Source organism: Rhea americana, unplaced genomic scaffold (genome assembly GCF_003343005.1).
Source record: "Rhea americana isolate MKP2758 unplaced genomic scaffold, rheAme1 scaffold_9, whole genome shotgun sequence".
NCBI classification, from domain to species: domain Eukaryota; kingdom Metazoa; phylum Chordata; class Aves; order Rheiformes; family Rheidae; genus Rhea; species Rhea americana.
Genome location: NW_028187088.1, coordinates 433,114 through 445,828, shown reverse-complemented (window position 1 = coordinate 445,828; position 12,715 = coordinate 433,114). Strand labels below are relative to the sequence as shown.

General features: G+C 34.5%; 1 protein-coding gene across 1 annotated transcript in view; it reads right to left on the bottom strand.

Moving 5' to 3' along the window:
* Positions 1-321: 321 nt before the first annotated feature.
* CMAS (cytidine monophosphate N-acetylneuraminic acid synthetase) overlaps positions 322-12,715 on the bottom strand; it is a 12,895-nt gene continuing 501 nt past the window's right edge. Inside the window, exons 2-8 of the mRNA XM_085324010.1 lie at positions 11,521-11,670; positions 11,141-11,296; positions 8,316-8,449; positions 6,595-6,689; positions 5,713-5,884; positions 3,740-3,890; positions 322-3,032 (exon numbers count right to left, since the gene is read on the bottom strand). Of these exons, the coding sequence (XP_085180136.1) occupies positions 2,758-3,032; positions 3,740-3,890; positions 5,713-5,884; positions 6,595-6,689; positions 8,316-8,449; positions 11,141-11,296; positions 11,521-11,670 (1,133 nt within the window). The 3' untranslated portion in view covers positions 322-2,757. The remainder of the gene's footprint in view (positions 3,033-3,739; positions 3,891-5,712; positions 5,885-6,594; positions 6,690-8,315; positions 8,450-11,140; positions 11,297-11,520; positions 11,671-12,715) is intronic.

Genomic DNA, 12,715 nt, shown 5'->3' with positions numbered 1-12,715 from the left:
TACCTTCCTTGGGTATATTCCATTACATTCATGTGGCACATAACCTTGAAAGGGTACAATTTAGAGTGCACAAAATCATGGTTTACCCCATAATCATTCTATACTAAAAGGATTAAAGAAACCTGTTTAAACAATACAACTGGGATTTGAAATAAACAGCTGTATTTCTTTTATATATACCTTAATACAAATTACTTATCTTTTCCTGTTTCATCAGATTGTAGTAAAACTCACATAGTTTTTCCACAATGTTTTCACACTAAATATTCAAATAAAATATTTTAAAYAAACACAAGATATTTAAAATAAAAAAACAAATGCTTACATTYTTCCTCATTTTAATTTACTTCTGATAACCAAGCAAATTATTCTAAAATTAGCTTTCATTAAAGCGATTATTAAAATACAAGTCTGAGTACACCACATACCTCTAATGAGAGACAAGTATGGTGCCAGGATATGTACTGAAACAGTTATTAACAAAAAATATTACAGCTTTGAAGGTGGCCCAGGACCCAGATTTTCCTTTTAAGGGTATTATTATAGCCATACTCATTGTCTATGCCCCTTTGTGACCCCTAAATCCTCCATGTGATTGAGTATCTTCTGTAAAGTCAAGAGAAGGAATTGAGACATCCCATGTCTTAATTTATAGTTAGGCTTTCCCTTGCTATTGCGAGCAATACAAATCTGAACCTTTTGGGCAAAGGACCCTGTGTTTCCCACATCCCATGTGGGTATTGGAAATATGAATTTGTTAAGTATTTGCCAGATCACAACATAAATTAAAACACTCAAACAAGGCTTATTTTGTTAAATTTCTCTAGAGGTCTTTCATTCTTCATTTCTTGTTTCTATATAATTCTTGTATGTCCAATATAAGATTTTTATAGTAGGTTTTTTAAAATAAGAATTTGTCTAAGTGAAAACACTTACATACCAACTACCATTTTCTGCCTGTTGCAAACACTCATACAAAAATGTTTATGCATTTATTTTTTGAGACATGTAGAGATTTTGGGCAGAGATTTGCTGTACACACAGCAAAATTACTGAAATATTAAAAGAGTTGATTCAGATAGAAAGTTGCTAACAAACAGCATTGCCAATGCATATTTCTACTGTAATAATTGTACTCACTCGTATTTTTGTCTTCTCTGTAATAGAAGGAATGGGAATCAAGTTCAGCACAGTGGCCTTGTTTAAAGATATTCACAAGAAATTGCTTTTCAAATCAAAGTAAAAAAACTTAATTGACCATGACAAGGCAAAATAAAAATGTGGCTAATTATCAACAATGATTTGTTGATCCAATCTGAACTTAAGCAGCTTTATCACATTAGTCTATATAAGAAAATGATTTAGCTACCTAAGTCAAAGTTCACAGTGTTGTCCAAAAAGTCTCTCTCCTGTTACCAAAGTCCATGGACTTATCCAGGGCAGAACCCTAAAACCTGACCAAAAGAAAGTGCTTAAATGATACGAGCAGATTACTGCAGCAAACTATTCACCTGTTAATAGAAGCAGGTAAGTGAAATTCTTTTGCCACACCTTGCGTAGTAATGGGAAGTAAACACAAAGGTAATCAACAGAGAGCAGTAGATACCATATTGGGAGGGTCTATCTAGTAGAGAAATATAAAATAAAATGATAAGCCATTATTACTCATTTCCGTAGTAATTGCCTGTGTGTGACTGTTATTATTTTTTATTTTTTAGCATAACCCAAGGCTCAGCTTGACCCACTGGTAAATTCTAGCATTGAAAAGAGATCCATATTTTTAGTGTTGATTATGCAAATGTTTACGGATCACCAACTTCATTAAATCAAAACAGCACAAAAACTGTATTTTACATAAATACACATACATATACACCAGTTTTAAATTAACATGCTAAAAATAGTCTGAATGTATGTTTTATATAAATCCACAAACTTTAACTATGAGGTTTTTTTTACAGCAATTACTTTTTCATATAATAAAGATCTTTTCTGCTGTTAATCATCATAATAAAGCCTTCGTAGAAAGAAATAATTTCTGAAATAGATAGATCTCAAGGTTAATGGGAAATTTAGCTCCAAACTGAGCAATGAATTTGTGTATGTTAACTTACATTGAGTTTCATTTAAGTGCTTAAAGAGATTCAAAGTTAAGAGGCACAACTCCAAGCACTATTTAATTATTTATGAGCTTAAAATTGAGCACATTCTTAAGTAATATTAACTGATTTTATAGTATCTGAACTCTCTTTTAAAAATACATGAAAAAGTTTGATATTTATTTTAAACCTGACTTCTCCAGCATATGTTAAAACCCATGCTTATTAGAGATGCATCTCATAAAAAGCAAGTACAGTTACAGTGTCATGCTGACATTTGATACAGGAAGCACAAAGAAAAGGAGCACAACTAACAGAACAAAATTACCAAAAATATGAATCATAAATCCTCATATCATAAATCATTCCTGAAAATATTTGATTATGAAATAAGGGTACATTCCTGTAAAACAGGTAAAACGATTAAAGGAACATTTAGAGGATGCTACCTTTTGTAGGCTCCTTCCACCGCACTTAAATGGCTTTTAAAATAATCATAAATATAAATTTTCTCAGCTTTTAATCAAAGTGGGACCTTAATTTAGAGTGAAAAGGATGTTTCTCTCTATCTGTTAAACTTGAAAGGCAAGCTCTCCTTTGGGATACACACATATTCAGAGAGGAAGGGGAAAAGGAGAAAAGCAAGAGAACAATTATGTTATTTCTTTTTAATTAGTTCCTTATTTCCTGTCCTGCTGTTCTCACTTCCCCCAGTTTCTTCTCCTGGTGAACTCACTTCTTCTATCTGTTTTCTTGCAGAGTTCACTTTTTCTAACAACAGGAATATGTGTTCTGCAAACTCTCGGATGGCTCCACAGCCGCCACTGCTTTTACAAATATAACCAGCGGCCTTCTGAGCAACTGTACAAGCATCAGCAGGCACACCACTCATGCCAGCATTTTTCAGGCATTCCACATCAGACTCTTCATTTCCTATTGAGAAAAATGACACAAATATAAATATCACAAAGGGAAGAAGCTTAGCAAAACACACATTCTTTCTTATAGGCATTAATCTGTTTTTAAAATTTGATTAATTTAAAATTTCTTGTGGCAACTTTCAGCTGAGAAGCTCAACAGTACTTTGCATATGTGAGTTAGCTCTTAGAAAACCTCTATGATATGTTAATGCTAGTCACGCTTTACACACATTTTAAGCAAAAGAACAGCACTTTAAAGACCAGTAAAACTATTTAAGCAATTGAGTAAGCATTTGCACCACTACATACTTAAGCTGCCACTGAAATGTAGTTTTGTACAGGATTACATAGCTTTAATTCTGTTCAATTTGCTTCCATTTCATATTATAAGTTTATGTAATATTCACTCGGAATAAATTAAAATCAGTTCAAGATTGTGAACTTTATCTATATTTGTGTGCAACCCTACCAAAACCTTATTAGCTTTTATAAATCTTGTTATAAAAACAGTTGATACTTAACATGCGTGTACTTAATTTCACTAAATCCAGTTTATTAACAAAGAGAAAAGTGCTCTGAGGAAGATCAGTGCCACAAAGTTTATATTTCTATATGAAATTTTAATACAAAAAAAGAAATACATACATACACATATATATATATATATATATATATATATATATATTATATATATATATATATATAAAAAAGGATACTGACCTAAATAAGCCACTTCTTTCCAGGTCAAACCAATATCTTTTCGCCAGTCCTCTAGGACTTGTAATTTATTGGTTGTGTTAACTTTTGCTACACATCCCAGCTGCATGGCAGACAGTGTTTTTGAACAATCTCTTTCAGAAATAAGTCGAACCTATTAAATTAAGTCAAGTTAGAATAACTTCTACATACAAAGAARCAAGACACTGATTTATTAAAGAATGGTAGAAATTTTGCTCTTTGATACAAAAGCGTTGCATGACTGGTTTCTTCATTCAAAACTCAGAGCAAAAGTTATCAGGATTCAAAAAAACACATTACAGTCTTTAATTACAAGCTGTTACGAGAAAGTGCACCATTAATCTGTAAATTTCCTTTAAATTCACGGAAGAGGAAATTACGTTTTCTTTTTAAATGCAACATGTATCAAATAAAATACTAGCTATCAGTGTACCGTGGCATGTTGGCTGTCTAATACTRTATCATCTAATTTAAGCCACAGTTTGCAATTAAAAAAATTCCTGGGAAAGGCTTCTGTAATATTTCTAGACAAATACTTTGAAATATTTTCCATGATTCTTCTACCTAGTAACACCCTCCCCCCCCCCTTTTTTTTCTTTTTTTAAACATTAGGGCTTCAAAGCATCAACAGAACATTAAGCAAAGTGATGTGGCGCATTCATCTCAGGAAATTTATTCCAAATTTCAAATTTAGGAACAATGCACAAGATCAGAAATAATGATTACTGCAGCAGGATTTTTGACCTCAGCACCACCCCCCATCCAGGTTTTCTGTCCAAATCATGACAAATTTATCTTCCCTAACTGCTGGTAAGTGACAAAGAGTACTTGGCATTGATTTTAAATAATAAGTAGGATTCCTGCACAAAGCGAGAGCATGCTAGCAAAATCTATTAGAAATACAGCAAGTGCAGCACAAAGCCCAAGATATTTCTAATGAAAGAGTTCAAGTCACAGTAGGAATGGAAATGGGTGCTCACAGGCAATTTTGAAATCCCATCTGTTTCTTTGCACTGCTCCAAGGCAGCATCAGCTACTCCTCTATTTCAAGAATGTAGTCTAACCTGTTTTAAGAACTCCTACTACCGAAGCTCCAAAACATATTTAAACAGTCTCTTCAGGGCTTAACTAAGTTTATCTTGTCCATACCTATCTCCACCTGTAGTAGGATTCAAAATAAAGCTCTCTGAAGACAGCCTGAATCTGTATCTGGCAGTTCTCACTGCAAAGAATTCTTCTGGCTACATCAAAAGCAGCAGCACAGACAGAAAAAAGAAGGGAGGCTAATTTTACAAAAAGGTAACCAAATCCTCAGTTTAGCAGAATTCAATACTAATAACTCAGGAAAGCAGCCACATTACAACCTGTGTGGTATCAGTTTGCCTTGAATTCTTAGAGTTTGTGTAAATTGTGGTTAACGCAATTAAACGGACAAAAGTGATCGGGGTTTGTTTTTCCTGCTTTGCCACCATCATGGGTAATCTAGGATGAACCAATGAATTTCCCTGTGTACCCCTTCTTCTTCCATGAGCATGAGATAAAAACATATCCCTGCTGGCAGAGTGACTGCAAAAACATATTTATAGTTTGCATGGCACACAGATGTCACAATAAATGAGAATGCTGTAAACTGACTGCTAATGAATGTGTATCTAAACTAAACAGCACACAATTATGATTGGTGCTAGCACCACGTAAGTTTCTTCCCCCATTTTTTCCAGGAAAGAAAAGGAAAAAAAAAAATGCAGTAACTGCTAAGAACGAGTGCAAGAACTTTATCAAAAGGCATTAGTTTTCCTCCAGGGAATCTGAGGACAACATCTGTCCCAACCCTTTACCAATGTATTATGCACCTTGATCAAAAGCATTCTGAAGAAACTTCAATTGTTGCATGTTTTAGAACCTTTTAATGTTCAATTTACATCAGAAATAAATGTTTCAGAAAAAATGCTTACCTGGATTCCTCTTTTCTTTAGGAGATCAATCCCAACAATATCTCTATAATCATAAGAGATCATTTCCTTCTGATCTTCTGTCACATAAATGCGACCATTTGTCAGGCATCCATCAATACTGCAAACCAATAGCTTCACCTCTTTCAATGGCTCTTTACCAAAATATCCAAAGCTAGACAAAGAATTTACCTTTTCAGGATGCAAGGTTTTGCACAGTCAAAAAATAAACCATTCTAATTCTTCTGTCTGAAGATCATAGCTGTATCACCTTTCAAATTCTTTTTTTCTGAAGTCTTTTCTTGGTATCTTCACTCATCAACTATATTCTCCCCCATGAAAGGAAAAACAAAACCCTCCAAGATGACTCARTTATGTTTTCTCTTTAAAAATTAGGGAGATTTATTCCCTTACCATAAAATGTTATGTTCTACAGCACTTATTTTGAATGAAAAAACCAAAATGGAATAAAGAATAATAAAAGGGTAGGAAACATGCTCCATTTACACTCCTTATTTCTTTTAGGAGGTATAGAGCAACTGCAAAGMAAAGGGAGTAGGCAAGGTGGAATCACCTCAAGTCTTCCACATGCACCACCTTCTCTTGGCCAGAGATTATACTAATATATTTCTTTGGTATAGTGGGACTCACAATCCACCTTTCCCCTTTGTTGAAACTTTAAAAATGTAACAGCAAAGGCAGTACAGATGATTTCAACAGACAGAGAAGAAAAAATGATGCAAACAGAATTGTTCAAATACCTTTGATCTTGATTAGTTTGTTAAGTTACAACTTTAAAATCAAACAAACATTACAAATTTGTATGATGATAATTTGAAACAATGACTGATGTTAAAGACATAAAGGACTGAAAAGTGCTTCTACCTCAGCACTCTTTGCTCCGCAATAGGCCAGTCAATGTCTATATCAATATCGACGCTGTGCTCAGCACGCATTTCATAGTAGGCCATTTTACCACCCTAAATAAAATATAATCCATTAACATTGTCCATTTGGGTTAATACAACCGTAAAATAGTACAATTTAGTACCATGTAATGAAGCCTAAATATCCATTTACAAAGCATTCATAGTGGCTTAGATACAACTGGACCACAAACAATGACATTTTGCCTATTACACAGAATCCAGCATTTTAAAGAACTTTACATGGGCAAAACAGTAAGTACCTTCAGTTTACAACTACAGAAAGCATGCAATGAAGATGTTATGCACTGTAGTTGTTAGATCATGTTGATTTTACTAGGTCTTTATCTAATACARGAAAATAGTAACACATTTAGCATTGACTCAGTACAAGTATGCTTATTTTWTGTTTGTTACCTACACAAAGACTTCATCTCAACAGGAAACATATCTGCCAAATCTCAATTTAATTAGAACAAAATAAAAACAAAGAAAAAAACAAAACAAAGCAAAAGAAAAACCRCTGATCTTCAAAAACTCAACCTTCATAAAATGTACAAAGCAGTGCAGCTCAGCGCTTTAAATCCACAAAGCACTACATGGATCTACCTAAACTATAGAAACCTAAGTTAGTAACTAGTGTGTTATTTGCAAAAGACAGAAATAAGAACTTTGTATTCTTGCCACACCTAATAAAGTATTCCCAGTAGAAATATGGAAATACCTGCATTAGGCTTTTGTGTAGAACTGGTGACAGATATTGGAAATGATCTGTAAGATGAAAAACCTGTCCTATGTGAGAAAATTAAGGGGCTATGCCTGTAGACAAACAAACAAAAGCTGAAGTAAGTATGCTTGTTCTTTATTACTACACTGAGAACGCACTGCATCAAGGGGGAAAAGACTGTTTAAATTACAGTACAGAACTGGTGCAAGACAAAAGGTCTAAACYGACCACAAACAGGCCAGTCTAGGCTTGAGACCATAAAGTTATGTAACAGTCTTCCAGAAAAGCTACTGGAAAAAAGGGGGGAGGGCAGAGGGGAAATTCAGTTAAGTTTAGTGTGATCTTCCAGAAAGAAGTTTGATAAAGCAGTAGAAGKGACTATCATGTTTCCTTTAATACAACAACACTTGAGTTGAGCATCAAGAAAAATGCCACCCAGCCATAGGCCTTAGCCCATGAGAAAAGCATTACCCATACCTGCCAAATTAGAAAATGGAGCTTTACAGAAATGACGTACTTGCTACACATTATATGAAAAGCCTGTCAAACTGTGTTAAGGTCAGTGTTATACAATCAGTAATACTAAGCTGAATTATGAGATATGTACTTACATCCTGGTGAACTGATGTGAATCTCAATACTGCATTCTTTTTGGCTCATAGCCAGATATACAAATAATATTTGTATGAATTTGTTTGCTGTGGAAGAACTTGCTAGCAGAACTGCCCTACCTACAGCARGCCTTGTTAAGTTACAAATAAGTTAGTTGTTCTGAGGTCAAAGTGCTGTTACTAGACACTGACTACATGAGAAACAGATACATTATTGAATTCAGAGCCTCCATGACAGAAGTACAAGAAGCATTATTCTAGAAAGCCATGAAAGACGCATTATTCTAGAAAGCCATGAAAGACGCATTATTCTAGAAAGCCATGAAAGACAGAAACACTAACCTGCAAGTAGCCTTTCTCAATCAAATGCCTCTTAGCAAAGTAAAATGAGCCATTTTCATACAGCTCTCCAGGCCAGTCTTGCCTCCGGTACCGTTTTGCTGGATTCAGGTTTTGTGGCTCTGTCATTTTGTTTTCTGTTAACAGAGAGAAATGACAAAGTTAAGTTTTCCAGAAATTTTTGTTCAGAGGCACTTAACAGCTTCTTCAAGTAGCTTTCTGTTGAAAATTTAGGGATGTAATTCAGTCACTTGCTTCTTTCATCACTGCTTCTCATAGCTTAGCTTTATAAATAATCACTAACCTGCTTACTCTTTGTTGTAACTGTGAATAACAAACTGGAGGACTGTCCAACACTTCCAGCAAATGAAAAATCTACAGTTTTTCACTCCAACTTGAAAAGAAAAATTCCCAAGAGGTTCTTAGTCCAAAATTGGTTACTAAAAAAGTAGAGGGAGACATTCTTCTACGGTATTCTTGCCTGTGTGAAGGAAATTCCAGCCTTTCCATATTCTATCTCCTAGCACACTATTGAGAGAGTTTAACTTGCAGTGAGAGTAAATAAATAATAATAAAAAACCCCCCAGCTACCTACACCTAAAAACAGAGCTGTCCTAAATCAATGCTCTGAAAGCTGAGAGAATCAACCTGAAATCTAGCAAGTCAAAAAAGACATTATGAGAAGTTTTGTCTATGGAAACATGTTGGTACTTCCTACCTAAAAATAGTTATAATATTAGTCATTCTTAACTGGTTTGATCAGTGTCCACAAACAAACAAACAACTGTCTCTGAACAGGGACGATCCCATAYTGCTACCAATGCCAGTAGTGAATGAAGTGGAAACTGAACCAGGGACCAGAGATGCCTATTCTTAAGCCACTCAAAATCACATACAAAGCAGCTAAAATGCACAAGCACTCATGATCGGATGACCCACGAAAAAGCTAGTGGGAATTCTCAAACACCCCAAACTTCCTGCAACTTTAATGTGTATACACTTTACATTTAATAAATATATTACAGCTTTGYGTTCTAGGAAATAAACAGCTAACCACAGACACTGTTCTTTTTTTAAGATGCATATATAGTAATCCCTTAATGTGAAAGAACAACAAAAATACACAGGAAAAGATAAAAATTTTCTTTTTTTTAAAACATATTCAGTCCTTCGAAGAACACAGTCCTGAACTGCATTCTACTTTTGTAATTGCTGTTACCTGAAACACCACATTCCTGACAGGCAATTTTCTTTTCCTCTTAAGCTGCTAGTGTTGGCATGATATTTTTCCCACTCTTCTCATATATACTGCTTGTAATAGAATGATTCTTCATCTTCTGCCACATTAAAAGACTTTAGATGYCATTTGATACTAAAGAATGATTTTCTGTTTCAGGTAGACCTTGAGGCTTTTTTCTTTTTTTCTTTTTTTTTTTTTTTTCCTCCTCCCTCATTTTAATACTTTGAGGATACAGGGAATTCAAGAAGGCAATACAGGATATCAAATACCTATGGAGCCTGGTGCCACACAATCACTTCAGGAAGTCACATGGTACATCCAAATAAGATTTACTCTTTCACAGATGTCCGTTCTAGCATCTCAAGATGTTAAGTGGACTTAGTCCTCGTTGCCTAAAATGTAATCCACAGAATCCTAAACTTTTAGCCATAATTTTGATGCTCCTCTTACACGTTACAAACAAATTGCATCATATTATTGTTTCTTATTATCAGAAACAATGAAGATRTTCAAGTTTCTGTTCATTCTAAACAAAGGCCTAACTTTTATTCCACCTCTAATACCATTTTTCAATCATACTTCAATTATATTTCACATGTTCCTCTACAGCACAATGCACTATAAACTAGTTAATAAATAATAATTAAAAAAGGGGGGGGGGGAAGGAAAAAAAAGACATCCAAACCATTTTAGGTTTAAAAAAAAAAAAAAAAGAAAACTCAGGATAATTTTTAATACCCAATACAATTTTGAAAGTAAAAATAATGATGTGGACGTTACTGAACTAGCCACTTTAAGGAAAAAAACAGAAGCAAACATTTCTGCTTTAGCCACAGAAATAAAAACAACATAGAAAACAACATAGATAATGTAGAATGTAGGGAATAGATCTCTGTACAAGTATAAAAGGTGGTTCTACAGCTACAATTAGGTAAAATCTTTATTTACTGTTAAAGAGTTCAGTTTTTATTCATCTTGTCAACTGTAGCTGAAAAGCATACTTTCTCTACGAGAAATAGTCACATTTCTCTGTATGAGCTAATTAACTTGAGTTCAGAATTCATGACTCAAAGGCAGTTTGCAAATAAGACATAAGCCCACAGACAAATTAACATGCTGAAATAAACCCTAAGCCTCCAGGCTAAGAGGATGCCATCCCATCTTYATTGAGATTTTACATTTTATCAGCCTTTTACTAGTCAGTGCAAAGTAAGAATAAAGTATTTTCCAAGTCAAGATAAGACCTCAGGGTCCTGTCAATATAYACCTGAATACAGGCCAAGCAGGAGTTAACACAAAGTCTGGGGATTGAYGTTTTGAGCCCAGACTTGTTAATAACCTTTGCACTTTCAGCATCTCATCATTTCTACAAAACAACAAGCAATGATCATATATAAACTGATATATAAACAATGATAATATAAAACCAGCACTACTTAAAGAAATTTCCAAATGATCTCACTACCCTCCTGGACTTATGCCTATGCCTTTGATATCACTTCCTACTGTATCATACCACAGSTATGAACATAAGCCATTTGAATAGAATTTTTATTGAATATAACTATAACCAGAAAAACATAATTACCTCCTTTTTTCACTTCGCTCCATCTAAACTGATGCCTTCTTACAACAGAGAAGACAGAATCAAAGCCCTCCTCCTGGATCAGATCTGCCACTTTTATAAGATCACTGGGATGTAAACAGGGAGATGTTGCTTGAATATTTCCTACAATATCAACCTCTAAAGAAAAAACAAACATTTATGAAATATTGATTTTTTTCAATRCACGTAATTGCAAAGTGTGACACGAGCAAATGCCACTTAAAAGGAAAACTTACTAGCTTATATTTAGTATAGGCTTTACTTATTTTTCTGAATAAAAGCATCATTCTTCTRGATTTACAACAAAATATAAAAACTCAGCACATTTCACTACTGGAACCAAACAAATAATACTGAGGTACCATGATGATGGTTAAGAAACTCTCTGATAGTTTCTAGAGAAGTAGAGGAGTCTTGAGACACTTCAGGGCTTCTTCGATGAACTTGAGCACCAAACTGCTTTGCAACCTTCTCAATTTCATCATGGTCTGTAGAAACCCACACACTGTTGGCAGACAGTGACAGAAATGAATAATTATATAAAGAACAACTTAGTTTGCCTCAAATCCTATTAAAATGAAACATAATGGCTACAGAAGCAATAGGTTGTTAACTCTGCATTATTAATTTGTCTGTCATAGTCTGATAACCTGAGGCTGGCTTATCCCTGGACTAGATCTGGTAATGAAAAAAGGGAACTAGTTTATACCCATGTGCTATTAAAACATTCCTGACAATACAACAGATAAAGAACAAAAATCTATTTGCTAATCTCTAAATTGTAAAATCTCAAGCCTGACTTGCATTTCAGTTTAATACTGTATAGTACTTGACCTACCAYGCATGCATGTAGCTTGAACACCAAATTCAGAAAYGTTACCATAAATATGCAATGTTGACATRCTGCAATTTGCTAGGCATGCTAACAGACTACCGAGTGATAAATGTAGCAAATGATATATTCAAAATCTCTTAGGAGTCTGAAACAACCTTGACAACAAACAAAACTKTCATTCAGTTACAGAACAAGCTTATTCGGCAAGTATAATGAAAAGTATTAGTCAGGTTCCATCCAATCCCAAGGCAAGTGCTTTTCAAGTTGCAATCACAGACATTTTTGGCACAAAAAAAGCTCTCATACTGGTAAAGCAAGATTGTTATTGTTTAGGTATGATAAACATTTACAAAGGGAAGGGCTAGATCCGGCTATTAGGTGATGACAAACACCAGCTGAGCGTTGTGTGCCACTGCTGCCATCATTTCTACAGAAAAGTATACAAGATGTATATACAGGGAAGTGTAAAAAAAAAAAAAGCGTAACTCACAAAACTATTGGTACTCTCTCAACATACTGTACACAGCCAACGCTGCTTATGTTTTTCCATTCAAAGCCATCATGAGATCACCGCAAGGAAAACATGTACAACAACGCCAGTAACGTCCAGTCAGCAGGTATTTTCCTCGCGCGTCAGGGTGCCTAGTTCAAACATACTCTACCCATTTAGCTAACAGAGTTTTGTTCCGTAACACGCACACCAGCTGACAGCACAGCGGTTT